The 14,766-nt window shown below is 36.9% G+C and overlaps 2 protein-coding genes across 3 annotated transcripts in view; one reads left to right on the top strand and one right to left on the bottom strand.

Moving 5' to 3' along the window:
- ESF1 (ESF1 nucleolar pre-rRNA processing protein homolog) overlaps nt 1-13,489 on the bottom strand; it is a 59,525-nt gene extending 46,036 nt beyond the window's left edge. Inside the window, exons 1-6 of the mRNA XM_082669890.1 lie at nt 13,440-13,489; nt 11,690-12,371; nt 6,005-6,417; nt 5,281-5,394; nt 3,186-3,286; nt 2,037-2,189 (exon numbers count right to left, since the gene is read on the bottom strand). Coding sequence (XP_082526016.1) covers nt 2,037-2,189; nt 3,186-3,286; nt 5,281-5,394; nt 6,005-6,417; nt 11,690-12,329 — 1,421 coding nt within the window. The 5' untranslated portion in view covers nt 12,330-12,371; nt 13,440-13,489. The remainder of the gene's footprint in view (nt 1-2,036; nt 2,190-3,185; nt 3,287-5,280; nt 5,395-6,004; nt 6,418-11,689; nt 12,372-13,439) is intronic.
- A 113-nt stretch (nt 13,490-13,602) lies between these two features.
- NDUFAF5 (NADH:ubiquinone oxidoreductase complex assembly factor 5) overlaps nt 13,603-14,766 on the top strand; it is a gene marked incomplete at both ends in the record, with an annotated part of 32,700 nt that continues 31,536 nt past the window's right edge. Inside the window, one exon of one of the 2 annotated variants that reach the window (XM_082671293.1) lies at nt 13,603-13,854. In XM_082671293.1, the coding sequence (XP_082527419.1) occupies nt 13,603-13,854 (252 nt within the window). The remainder of the gene's footprint in view (nt 13,855-14,766) is intronic. The other variant, XR_014297726.1, reaches the window with a different exon arrangement.

The following is a 14,766-nucleotide window of genomic DNA, read 5'->3' as shown; positions in this document are numbered from 1 at the left end:
TTTATAATTTTTTTCACAAATAAATAGCTGTTAAATGTAAATCAGTCACTGTAATTGTTTGACAATTCTTAGGCATCAGGCTAAGGAGTGTGAGGAAAAAAGCAAAGAGAAATGATTCATGGTTATTATATTTAAGTTTTGTCATTTATATAGGAGATTTTATTTCCACACATGAAAAAGCACCTGCTGTATATTGCATCAAAAATGATTTTTGAGGGGAGGAATGAATAATTAAGGTTCATTAGGTCTACATCAGTGGTCCCCAACTTTTTTGGCACCAGGGACCGGTTTCGTGGAAGACAATTTTTCCACGGACGGGGGGTGAGGGTGGGGTGTTAGGCTTAGGGCAGTAACGCGAGCGATAGGGAGCAATGGGGAGCAGCAGATGAAGTTTCGCTTGCTCGCCTGCCGCTCACCTCCTACTGTGCAGCCTGGCTCCTAACAGGCTGTGGACCAGTACCAGCCTGCAGCCCAGGGATTGGGAACCCCTGCCCTAGATAACAGGATGGCAGCAGAAAATTCAATTTTCTTTTATAAAATTATATATGACAAAATAAAACAGGGAATATAAGTTTTTCCACGGTCATTGATCTTATTTTCTAGGTACTGCCAGAGTTTATTCTAATACTGCATAAAAATGTCCCAAAAAGGAAACAGAAAGAATAAAATGATCCTGAAAAGAACATGAGAACATGAACTCATGATACGCAGAGTTTGACATTCTAACAAATGTTTGGTAACTACTATTTATATATCCAAAACAAGTACCTCCTTTTGAAACTGTTAACAGAAAAGAGAAGGAAATGTCTTGTTTGATGAGATATGCCCTTCTTGCTATATACTTAAGCATGCTAAACTCTTACCCTAAATTATCAATACAAAAAATTTTACTTGTGGGCTTCCCTGGTGGCGCAATGGTTGAGAGTCCGCCTGCCGATGCAGGGGACACGGGTTCGTGCCCCGGTCCGGGAAGATCCCACATGCCGCGGAGCGGCTGGGCCCGTGAGCCATGGCCACTGAGTCTGCGCGTCCGGAGCCCGTGCTCCACAACGGGAGAGGCCACAGCAGTGAGAGGCCCACGTACCGCAAAAAAAAAAAAAAAAAAAAAAAAAAAATTTTACTTGTATTCTTCTACAAGCTGGAATGCTTTTGAAGTGTGAAAGTCACAGTGATTATCAATTGATGCATTTTTTTTCCATAAAATATTTCATTTTGAGAACAAAGCCGCTAACAAACCTGGATACAAACAAGTGATTTCTATTGAAAATGTCACAGTAAAATGGTTCACTGGGTTCAAAGAACTAGGCTAATGATAAAATGGTACAGTAGTTCGGCTTCCCGGTTTCCTTAGAACAGACATTCCCAAACACCTAAGGTTTTTCAGCTTGGGTCAGTGAAGCCTGAGTACGTGGTGGAAATAATGCCCAAGTCTGAAGATAAAGCCAGCAACACCATTCACTGAGCAGCATTGCCCAACAGAACTTTCTGTGATGATGGTAAAGTTCTGTATTTGTTCTGTCCAACATGTGGTCATTAAGTACTTGAAATGTGCCTAGTGTGACTAAGCAAATGAGTTTAAGCTTTTTTAAATTTTTAATTAAATAAATGTAAATAAGCCAGATATGACTACTGACTACTGTATTGGATGGCACAGATCAAGAGATACTAGTTTATTACAAGTAAATTCCTTTGCCTCCACCTCAATGCTTTTTAAAAAGTTACTTCACCCTGGTTCCTAGTTCTAAAAGAGAGCTGCAAAGAAATAGCTACATAAAACCCATCATCCTAAAAACATATTTGACATATCTGAAAGGACATAAATGTGAGGTGACTCATACCTAATACTTTAGCATACTAATACTTTAGCATCATTCCAGTTTTCTTTCTTAAGAGTGATGTTGTACAAGAAAGTTCACCAAAAGCAAAAATTCCTCTTAGAATGTGAAAGGACAGAGAGCACTACCAGTTCTAATATTTCAATTCTTATAATCATGTTGTGCTACAAGATTAAATTGGTACAACACACACTAGATTACCTGAGATCTATGAACGAGCAACTACTTTCGAATTCCAGGCCATCACAATCCTCATAAATTTTAGCGGCTGTTTCAAGAGAATCACAGTCTACTACCGCATAATAGTACTTCAGTCGTTTGAATTGATAATCTCTCAGTTTTTCTCTACAGGTCCTAAAAGGGGAAAAACTCATTAGGCTTACTTAAACAGGAACACAAATACTCTCTCCCTTTAAAAAATAAATGTAATTGTTCCAAGAAAAAAAATTACAAACTGGTTTTTATTCCAATCCAACCTTCCTTTATGATTTTGCCTTCATGAACATTAAATACTTAAGCCCAATTTATTATTTTGACAAGGTACAGACCAGGGACTTTGACTGGAATTTGATATCTAGAAAAGGAAAGCAAGAACTACATGTGCTTACCTGTGATTTTAATTCTTAGAATAGCTATTTTTTTGTTTGTTTTGCTATCACATACAGCCTTCTCAAGTAAAACCACTAGAGAGGATCACTGTATTATAAAATATTCTAGGAAAGCATTAGCTTTTATTATAAAGAAATTACTGATCTTGTAAAACTTTATTCAGGTGTTGTCAAGTCTACGTGGTATAAATTCAACTTACTTAACTACAGCATATTCTTTGAGGGTCTTCATCTGCTCTCTTTTGCCACCAATTTTTATTAAGTGCACATATAGCTCCACCTAGTGAATTAAAAACTACCTTAAACTTTTTTCTATACTACATTACAATGATTAAGAACTTTTTCTACTATTCTTGTATTTTTCTATTTAATCCTTAAATAAGAGAAATTACATAATTTGAAGGCAAATAGTTTCAATTCCATTTACATAAAAAGCAACATCTCAGAAAAAAAGCAAAACTTACTGATTCAGGGCAATGAGGCTGAGACCTCTAAATCAGTTTAGTCATGACATGTTTTTAAAACTGCAATAATAATTTTCATGAATATAGAAATACGAATACAAAAAAATGTTACTGGAATAGTGTGCCACTTCTGACAGACTTTAACCTGCTTTGAAAACTGTTTTAACCATGAATGGCACAAGTGTAAACTTTAGTCCCAACTATTAAAGTGACCAGAATTCTGAACTAGTGACACAAACTCATGAGGTTTAGTTTTATTTTCTAGAGTGTTTTAATACCAGTCCTTTTCAGGGGCATCTTCAGGAATGCTTAATAACTCTACTGGTCCTTGAACTTGCTCTTCCTTCATCCTCTCCTTTCCAAATTCTGAAGCATATATCTAAACACAAAAAAGTAAGATTAATGTAATTTATATTTCCCTTTTTTTTATAATATACAGACCTGTCAAGGTCAGGAACTCTAAACAACTGGACTCAATGAAAACAGCAAGAATGCTTCACTTCCAAACCCACTATAGGAAGCTAAAGCATCCTCAGGAATAATCTTAAAAATAGTCATTTTGGCTAGGGATTAACAGATGTGGGCTTGGGAACAAAAATAGAATATCTCCTCCATACATTCTGGGCTCTAAGGGAAAAATTAAGAAAAGTGAAACAAGATTCTAAGTTCAAGGAATGATACATAAACACACACACACACACACACACACACACACACGTGTGAAAAATGATTGGATTAAATAATTTAAATGATATATTAAAATGATTAAAGAAATATATAAAACAATGAAGAAACATAATTTTGTAACACCTAACTTATCCCTAAAATCATATCGTTTATCCAATGCTTTCTTTTAAAGAAATTCTTTAAATAAAAAAGAACTGATGACAATCTTATCACACAGGTTATATATAGTCTTGGTATAAGAAGGAGTCACACTCGCCTAGATTTGGTATTATCTTGGCCACTTTTGAGATTCAAGAAATATAATGGTATTAATCTGCATTGTTTTGATACAACTGGGCTTAATATTCATCTATTAACTAATGTACACTTTTTTGAGTTGTTTGAAATATCTAATTTATCCACTAGGGGATCCAAGTTTTTCTTACTAATCTAAGTTGCATAAAATAGCTTTCAATGCAGAAATTTTTAGTATATATGCTTACATCTGTTGATTCTTTTGTATTTTTTTTCCTCTTTGTAAGTCCAGAGATTCCTACTACCCATCTCCTAAAACACAAGATTTAACAAAAATACCATTCTATTTTATTCTGCCAGTAGTTTTAAAATTTTTTTCTTCATTTCATCTGGCTATCATTTGGGGCTATTACAAGGGCCTGCACTAAGTTCTCCAACACAAGGACTTGTCCGTTTGTTCCAATACCATGTACTCAAGAAGTTTATTTTGTTCTAAATTATCATACAAACTCTTCTATCTACCTATTGCATCAAGTTGTCCCTGTACTTTTACCCAAAGCTATTAAATTCTGTAGCATTATAAAATGTTGAGATATTGTAACTGGTAGGGTGAATCCTTTTATACTGGTATGATTCCTCAAAAAGTTGTGAGTCATTCTCACTTGTTTATTCTTTTAGATGATTAATGGTAACCTTTTTCTTAACTTTCATTTGAACTGAGATTTTGATTGAAACTATACTAAAACTGCAGAACTGACATCTTAAATATTTAAACTGAACAGTAGTAATTTAGAGCTGTTTCAGGCTCTGTACTAAATACTTAGCATGATCTTCTTTTCATTTAATCCTTACCACTACCTTAAGAAATACTACTGTTATATCTACTTAGAGGAGAAAAGACATTTGAGAAATTAATCAATAAAATGCACAAGATCATACAGCATGTATCAGAATCAAGATTTGAATATAGGTCTGTCATACTACAAAGCCTAGAGTCTTAATACCTACACGGGCTCTCAAGAAATATGGTATCTCAAAATTTAAGTTTTTCAAGTATTATTTATCAAGTGTAACAGCTTACTTCATGTAGGTCATATTGTTTAAGGTAATTTCTAAGGCTTTTATATGTTTCTGCTGCTAATTTTTCTTCTTGCTAATTCTAGTAATGAAGCATTTTTAAAAATATTTATCTTATACCTTGTCCCTTTACTGAGCTTTATTATAACAGCTTTTCAGTTGATTTGTTTTTTTTAATTAAACACAATCATATAACCGAGCAATAATTTTACCTCTTCCTTTCTTACTTTCATACCTATTATATCAGTTTTGTGCCTTAACTGTATTGGACAACTTCCAGATTATTTTCCTTAGAAGGAAAACTATGACTTTAAAAAAAGAGATTTAACTTAGAATGCTTAGAAATATTTACTTCAAAATAAAATCAATTCTCACCTTTACAGAAAATATAACACCTCCTTTAGGTTTAAATGAATTGAACAAAGCCAGCAAATCTTTTGCCTTCAATCTATCCCAGTCCATGTTGCAAACTGCTAATCGATGCGTAATCTAAGAAATGAGAAAAATTAAATATGATATAATCTATATCATTCCCAATGCTTGCAAAATTAAGATAGTAAAAATATAATGCCTTCTTCTCCCCAAATCCTGAAATCATTAATATAGTATTTAAGTGGTTTCAATATGTAAAAGAAAACTTCAGATGAGTCACACAAAAGTAAAACTGTCAACAGAAAAGCACTTTCTCTTACTTGGTTCTTAGTTCTTGAATCAGAACATGACAAGCTGATTCTTTAACCACCAAGTTTGTTAAGCTATTCTGCCACCCATAAGTAGGAAAGCTGAGTATTTTAATCTACAGCATTTCTAATAGGTGCAGTAGGAATTGAAATATAAACTCCTAGTTAAAACAAGAATTTTCTAAAAATTTCATGTGACTTTTAATTATTTATATAGAAGTTCATCCCTATCTGCTTGGACAGACATGTACTTTATATAGGTATATTCTGTATCAAGAAGTTTTAATCAGAATCATCATCAAGAGTATTATTTACCAATAAAGCTTTTCCTTGTTAATTTAATGACATCAATCCTACCATCTATAACAGCTACTTCTACTGTACTCTTGACAAATAATCTTATTTATTCAAAAGGTCACCTCATCAGCCCGAGGAGCATCTTTATCTAATTCTCTCCAAGCATGCTCAAAACCAGATTCCTCTGGAAGTAAATATGCCATATCTTCTTCATCTTCAGAACTACTTTCTATATTTCCTTTGCCCCTCGCAAGATCGGGGCCACTGTCACTTTCATCATCATCCTCACTATCCTCATCTTCATCCTCCTCATCATTTTCATTCCCTCCATCATCATCATCATCATCATCATCATCATCATGAAGATCAGCAGCAACAGCTCTACAAATGCCTGTAAATTCATCTTCAGATTCTTCATCACCTCCTATTTCACTAGCACTTTCTGAATCTTCCTCCAGATCTTCTTTGTCAAACATTTTACCACTTGCTGAGTTTTCATGACCATCACTGTCTCTTGCCATTATGAATGGAACCACTGCAAAAAGGTCAAAGGTGGGAGAAATTAAGAAAACGTAAACACTGAATTAAATTAAATCCAAGTTATTTTGACCTCAAATCCAGTGAAAATATAATTTCTATGAAACAGACTAAAGGAAAATATAAACTTGGCAAAATTCCTGCCTAACCAAGTTATTTAATAGAAATCTTAATATATACCCAGATCACACAAGTAGATTCATATACTCATTCAATATTTATGGAGTGTCTTCTCTGTGCTAGGTACTCAACATACTACCATTGGCAAAAGAGAAACAATCAATGCCCTCAATAAGCTTCCAGTCAGGTGAAGAGGATAGATGGACAGTTATTGATCAAATAAAATCCATCAAATCAATGCACATAAAAAAATGAAATTACAACTAGGGTAAGTGCCAAGAAGAAATGTTACAAGATGCTATGAGAGCACAAAATAGGGGTCCCTAAGTAAGTGATAAACGAGTTGCTACTAGAAGGATGAAGAGGAATTAAGTAGTCAGGGTTAGACTAATAGATGAAGGAAATGTTCCAAATAGCAAGAAAAGCATATGTAAAGATCCACTAATAGAAAAAAGCTGGCAAGCATGTCTGGATTACAGATAGCCAGAAGTCTTCTTGTACAGAAATCAAGTAGAAAATGAAACTGAAGAGTTAGGTAGGTGCCATGTAGCTTTGGACTTTATCATAAAAACATATAGAAGCCACTGCTATTTTTAGAAGGAGGGACATCATCAGATTTGCATATTGAGATCACCTCAGCAACGGTGTAGAAAACTTGAGGGAGTTAAGAGTAGATGTGAAAAAGAATTAAAAGGTTAGTACAGTATTCCTGGTGAGAAATGAAGGTAGCACTAAGTTGGTGGCAGTAGAGATGTAGAGTAGTGAGTCGCTCTTGACTTTCAGAGTCAGGAGGTAAGACCAACAGTAATCAGTGACAGGGGCTTGATATGGGGAATCTGGGCAGTGTCAAAGATGAGTCCTAGCTTCTTGACTTGCAGAAGGAGCTAGCTAGTTAGATGGACAGACAGAAAAAGAGGTAATGATAGAAGAGAACAAGTTTGTTTGGTGGAGGTATATCATGAATTTGGTTTTGGATATGTTGAACTGGAAGTGCCTCTGAGCCATCTAAGAGGAGATATAGAGAAGGCCATCGGCTGTATGAGTCTACAGCTCAGAGAAGTCTGAGCTGGAAATAAAGTCTTTGACTGATTCTTGTATATAATAACAAACGTTGTGATGTGGATAAGATCAGTTATGAAGAGAGCAAAATAGTAACTTTTCTGCTATATCTTAAAGTTTGCAACTGGCTTATGGTTAGCAATATATGAGTGAAAGACTGGTTTCACCTTAAACTGGGTTTTTTTTGGCCCTCATTATACACAGAAAGGACTGATTTCCTATTTCTAAAACAATCATATGCTTCTATCTATTCTGTGCATATCTGTGTGAGTATAGCTATATCTTATATATCTTATTCATCTTTAAGTTGGAGCTTATGTTTCTGATTCACAGGTTCTAAGTGGATAGAGCCTATAAGTGGTCCTATAATCTTATAATAGTCATTCACTGACCAAATATTGAGTACTATGTACAAAGAATTGAGCTGGGGGGACCAAAAAGGGAGATGATGTATAACATGATCCCATGCTCTTCATGAGCTCATAAACAAAAGAAATCATTTACTGATTTATGAAATTATGTCCTAAAGCACCACAGAGAGAAACACCTAAATTTGCCGGCAGAGAGGTATTTATAATAAGGAAGGCTTCAAAAAGATGCCTGAAAAAAAAAAAAAAAAAAAAAAAAAGATGCCTGACCTGAGACCAAGTGAAAAGGGGTTTTGTTAGGAGGAAAATAGGAACTGAGCTTTATTTTAGTACCACAAGAGGGGGAGTAATAAAAGATAACTAACTAGTAGATGTGAAAAAGCCAAAAAAAGGCATTATCATAAGTTCTATAAATGGGATCAGAAAAACACCACCATGGATAGTGACAGAAAGTTACTATTAGATAAGCATTAGAACTCACTTTTAAGCAACCTGCTTAAAATAACACCTTGGGGACACAGCTCTATCCAGTATTGCAATATTTCTCAAACATCAGTTATTACTATACAATTTTCATGATTTTTGCCTGTCACTGATATTTTTCATGAAGCTGAATTTTTTTAAATTAAAAATATTAGCTTGTTCTAAACAATATCCCTGAAGCCACAAACGTGATATGGTGGTTACATTTTTTTGCCTAAGATGTTGAACTACGTAACTATTAATATAAAAAATGTTTGAGTATCACCTGACATATGACATCTTCTCACATGACAATGGTACACATATCACATTTGGGGTTGTATAATAAATTGATACATGGGAGACTGAAAGAGATCTAGTATTTTAATATTTTTGACAATATCAATTACATTCAGAATATTTATTCATTCACTAAACATTTGCTCAGACCCTACCTTGTAAAAAGCCTTATTCTAAATAATGAGGGAATAGAAAAATAAGTAACTGCCTCTATTCCTAGATGGTACTGCTCCAGTAGTGACTATAAACACTACTATTATTCAGCTACTTTAAAAAAATGCTTTATCATTTTCCCTCTGATTATAAAAGTAATGAATGCTCACTGTAAAAAATTAAGAAAATATGGTTTAGCAAAGAAAATAAAGATGACTAGTAATTTTTCATTCAGAGATAACTAAGTGGTTATTTTGGTACATAACTCCCTAAATTTGTTTTCTATGATATGCCCACTAATTTAAGTAGCTAGTCATACCATTTATTCTATTTTGTAACCTATGTTTTTGGGTTTTTTTTGGTCGCACCGCGTGGCTTTCAGGATCTTAGTTCCCTGACCAGGGATGGAACCCGGGTCCTCAGCAGTGAAAGTGTAAAGTCTTAACCATGGGACCACCAGGGAATTCCCATGTAATCTATTTTTAAAACTTCGTATGTCATGAACATATCTGTATATGTCATAACTTATTTAATCAACCCCATAATGATTTATGTTACCGTTTAAAAAACTTTAATTCTTTAAACACATGCCCAATTGTTTACTTAAAATAAATTCTAGGAGTGCAAGTGCTGGGCATCAACATTTTAAAATGATACGTAATATTAAACTGCAACTCCCTACATCATCTTTACCTCATAGCACTTAAAAAGCCCCTTGTACACAGTACTTGCTGGAATGATAAGTCATGAATGAATAAAGAAAAAAAGATGGTGCTGGTGGAGTCACATGATCTCTACTTACAGATAATGCTTTTTCTAGACTGTGGAACCAATGTAAATTACAGCAAACAACATGGTGGGGTAGAAAGAGTCAAAGACCTGAGTTACTGGCCCAGCTCTGTGTATCCTCACATAGATCACTTGTTTCCTAAAGAATATATCCTAATTTCTCATGGTTACTGAGAAAATTAAATTAAAAAAGATATGTCAAAAGATTCTGTAAAATCAACCCCAAGGATTATATGGATATGTTATATTAATCTAATGCCCTAAATCTAGTGAAATTTGAAGGATACTGGACTAACTTCGCTCACAAACTCAGCATCAAGCCAACCTTGCTGCTGTTCCCAGCCTGATCTTATCCTCCACTTTCAGTAACCAGACTTGCATCCCTTGTCCCTATACCTCAGTTTGCTGTGTGGTTCCACTATAAATCTCACCCCTGACCCCTAGTCTCTGCTATTTAGAATTCTGTCCACTGCCTGATACTTCCTACCTTCCCAGTGTGATTATGGCCTGTCAAGACCTCTCTCTGCCTCTTCTTGATGCTTACCTTCCTTGGGTCCTGTAACCACAGCCAGCCTTTGTCTGGCTTATCTGAACATCACCAATTTTCAGTTACAACATCAACGATCAGCAATACCAATACTCAAAATTTCCTGCTGCCAGAAGTGACGCAACTTTTTAATAAGCTTAGAAAACTTGTAAACATGAACTAGAGTCAGATGTTTCTTACTTAGCTTCAAACAACCATTTCTAGCTTTATTATTCGCTCACCCCTTCAGACACCTTATTATCTAATCAAATGGGAATACTGATCTCTTCTGAGCAAGCTCAACTGTATCTCTGCTCAAAAAGTTCTTTCTGTGTAGAATACTCTGGATCCCAAATTTAATTCTTCCAAACCCCAACCAAAATAGCACTTCACCTATGAATTTTACTGATTACCATATCTTGAGTGACCTCCTCCTCCAAATTCTCAGAGCCCTGCTCTTCTACAGCACTTTAAATTACTCTATTTTGTATTATGGTTCTGATTAATTTCTTCTGCTTTAGATCTGCACTGTCCAATATGGTAGCCAGCAGCCACAGGTGGCAATTGAGCACCTGAAAGATGGCTCATCCAACTTGATATTAGTATGAAAATAGAATATAAAATATCCCATTACATTTTTTATGTTGATTACATATTGAAATAATTTTTGATATATTAGGTTAAATAAAATATATTAATAAAATTAATTTCACCTGTTTCTTCTTACTTTTTAAAGTGTCCACTAGAAAATTCAAAATTATATATTTCTATTGGACAGTACTGCTTTAGACCAGTGACACTGCACAGAGTTTAGCAGGTTGTTATTTGCAAAAGGTGATCTGCAAAGGGTCAAGAAGGGCTGAAATCAAGGCCAAACTCCAATCACCAATCCACACACCCTGCAGGAGTACTGTGTCTGTTCAGGGGAAAAGAACCTGTGCCTCCCTCAAAGGTGCTGTCCTCACCAAACTGTGAGTTCTGGAAGTGCTGTGTGTCCAGAAGGGCGCATCTTTTTCTAATCTGCACAGGCATCATATACACTAACAGTAGCCCTGAGATGGCGGAACCATGTCTTACTCAGTGTTCTATCTGCCACATATTAGTTACTAAAAAGTAGTTGAATGAATGAAGGAAGGAATGAGCACCCAACTCTACTTACCTTCTTCAGACACACCTCTTTTTATCCTGTGATGAGACCATATAACATTTTATCTGGTTGGAGAACCTAGCTGTCACTAGTGCCCACCACAAATCAAAATCACTGTTTAGCCTCAAGACCTAAATTTTTGTCTCTCTTCTAGCCATTATAGCATCAAATCAAAAATTCATTATCATATGGTATTTTTTCTTTCATAGCTTTATACTTCCAAATAAGCATCTGACCACTTTTATGATACTATGAAAATACTCATTAGATATATTTCCTTTTTTAAAAGACTAGTGTAAAAATAAGTAATGTAATACCAAAGAATCTTTAGTTCTTTCCAACCAACCTGATTGCATTTCTCTTCCTGTCTCAGAATACTTGACTTTGGGAGACTGTGCAATTTCAGAGGTGCCTGAGTCTACTGTTCTTAATTTTCCTTTGGGAAACAAGTCTGTATTATGCTGAACAACGGTTTTTTTCCCTTTTGTACTTTTTTGTATAAATTCTTTGCTATCGCTCTTGGGACTTGTTGACTCTATCTTCTTAGATTTGCACGAGGTTTTCATTTTCTGAATTCTCTCGGAGTTATCTAAATCATTCTTATTTCCAGAATCCTTTTGATTAATTTTCTTGGCTTCTTTCTTTTTCTCCTCAACAAGATTTTTTGATTCTTTTTCGTTTTTAGTCTGGGGTTTTTTCTTCTTCAGTATCTTTTGGTTCAAAGTTTTATTATCTTCATCAGAGAGATCCGAATCAGAATCTGAAAGGTCGTAAAAACGCTTCAAGTCCTCTGTAGTGCTATGGTTGATGGGGCGTCCTCTTTTATCCACAGCATAATTCAATTTGAACTTTTTGTCATGAAACATTGCTCGAAATCTCTTGTCAATTTTGATTTTTCGATCCTTTTCTGGCATTTCCCAAAATCTCGGGTCCTTTGCAACCCGCCTAAACCGCTGGTCACTCATTATTTCTTGTTTGGATGCCATTTTTAAATGTCTGACTGGGCAAATGCTTGAAGAAACCAGACACTAAAAAATAAAACAATAATGAAAGGTTACTAATATAATTAAATAAGATGCTTTGGGAATATTAATTCACAATACTGTATTCTAAGGTAAATGTAAGTAAAATAAAAGTAACATGTCTAATTTCCTTTCCCAAACTCATTTTGAGTCACATGCAGAAAATAAAAAACTATCAGAATATCTTCTTTTGAGTACAGATCATATGGAGAAATAAATTTAAGGCAAAACCAAGCAGAATTCCAGGTCTTTATGGTGGGGGGCAAATGATTACTAGCCAACTGCCCTCACTTAGATATCCTATATTTCTACTTGTATACTTGTATGTGTTACAAGTAAAAAACTAATGTAATTTAAAAATTCCGAAGTCTCAGTTGGTCTTATTTGTTTCTTCACGTTCTGGTCCCATTCTCTCCGTTAATCCTTACTTCATTCTACCCGGAACAGCATTTACTTCTATGTGGCTAGTCTCCTAACTAAACAGACCAAAATCAATTCAGGTTTAGCTCAAAGTTCTCCCTTTATATACTACCACCCTTCATGAATCTGGTGAAGTCTCACTCTAGTTAATAAATACATGGTAATAGTGCTTTGTTTCAAAAGCAAGGCTTGACTATGATGCACTTATACAATTAAACATTTAACGCTCTGAACAGCCTTATGCAGTAGGGTAGGTACCATTTCATTCAACTATTACAGCTAATGTGTATAAGTGTTTAGAACGAAAGCACTTGATACACTCCTGATATTCGGAGAGGGGAAGGCGACCTAACCTCATCTCCGACGCCCGCCCTCATCTCTGTAGCCCACCCTCCCCTTCTACCCACCCTCTAACGCGGGAAACACCAGGGTGACCCCGGAACTAGGGTCTCCTTCCCAACTCCCAAACCTCAGAGAGCCGGAAGAGGGAAGAGGGCCCTCAACAGGACGCGGAGGAAGAGCAAGGAAGCCTGAAGAAAGAAGTCGGAAAGGCAAGGAGGAAGAGCGCGGCCCTCACGAATCCGATGGAGACCCTTTCAGAGACTGATTCTGCCCCCTCGACAAGCCCTTTTTCTGGAACCTAACCCCACTCACCAATTCCGAGACTTCTCCGAGCCACACGTAGGCCCCCAACTCCCACAATCCTCAGCGTGACGCGCAGCCGTAATGGTACGCGAACTGGGCCAAACTTCATCCGCTTTCCCTCGGCGAAGTTCTCCAGAGTCCTCGCTGAAGCTGCGGCGCATGCGCACGATAAATGCTCCTGCAAACGGCGTTGCCGCTGGAGATGCTGCGGCTGACCAGGTTCCCGACCCGGTGGCGGCGACCTCCGGCGGCAGGGGTCCCCGCGAAGAACGTCGGCTTCAGGAAGGTGGCCTCCGGCGTCTCTTCCCTGGGCAGCGCCTCGCCCAGATCCCTAAACATATTCGATCGGGATTTGAAGAGGAAACAGAAGAACTGGGCGGCCCGGCAGCCTGAGCGGATAAAGTTTGACTACCTGAAGGAGGAGGTGAGTCAGCGGGACGGCGGGGAGGGCGGCGCCGAGCCTTGGCTTCGGGTCCGGGAGCTCCGGCCAGGCCCCGGCCGCCCCCACTTCGCTGTGTGAGCTTGAGCAGCCGACCTGCCTGTCTGGGCCTCTACTATAGTCTCCCAGCGGCCGGGCGCCGGTGTTTGTAAATTGCTCTTCATTCATTCATAACCTCGGCAGATGGTGCCTGTATTACAGGTGTGACCAGGGCAAAGTAAGACCGCTGCTCTCAGGAGATTTCATTCTTGTGGGAGGCGAGACAGTGAACAAAAACATGTAATTTCAGCTAAAGAAGTAAGGCCAGGTAACAAAGTGAAGTAGTAAGGTGACTGCGCTGGTCAGGGAAGGCCGCTCAGGCAGACGACGTGATGAGGAATTAGCCAGGCTGGGATCTGGGGGGAAAAGCCTTGTAGGCAAACGGAAAGACAAACCCAGAGCCCCTGAGACCGAAAGGACCTTGTTGAGGCTTCCAGGGACCTCCATTGGGAGGTGAGGGAGGGCCCAGCTTACGAGGGCCTTAATGGTTAAGGATTTGGGATTTTCTTCTCCATCTCGGCTGTCCATTTGATATGGTAATTTCTGGCCGCATGTAGCTACTGAGCACTTGAATGTCCCTTTGAGATGGGCAGTAAATGTAAAATACACGGGATTTCAGTGACAATGTGAACAAAGGATGTAAAATATTTCCTTAATATCTTTTTACATTGATTACATGTTGAAGTTTTATTTTTGATACATTGAGTTAAATAAAATGTTTAAATTAATTTCTTTACCCTTTTTAAAATGGCTACTAGAAAATTTTAAGTTGCTCATGTGGCTCTGATTGTTTTTCTATTGGCCAACATGGCTCTAGAGGAATGTGAGACTGTCGAATGCTTTTAAGCAATGGAGTGA

Source organism: Grampus griseus (genome assembly GCF_964374135.1).
Source record: "Grampus griseus genome assembly, chromosome: 14".
NCBI classification, from domain to species: Eukaryota; Metazoa; Chordata; class Mammalia; order Artiodactyla; family Delphinidae; genus Grampus; species Grampus griseus.
Note: the sequence above shows the minus strand (reverse complement) of the source record. Positions and strands in the feature narration are given on the sequence as shown.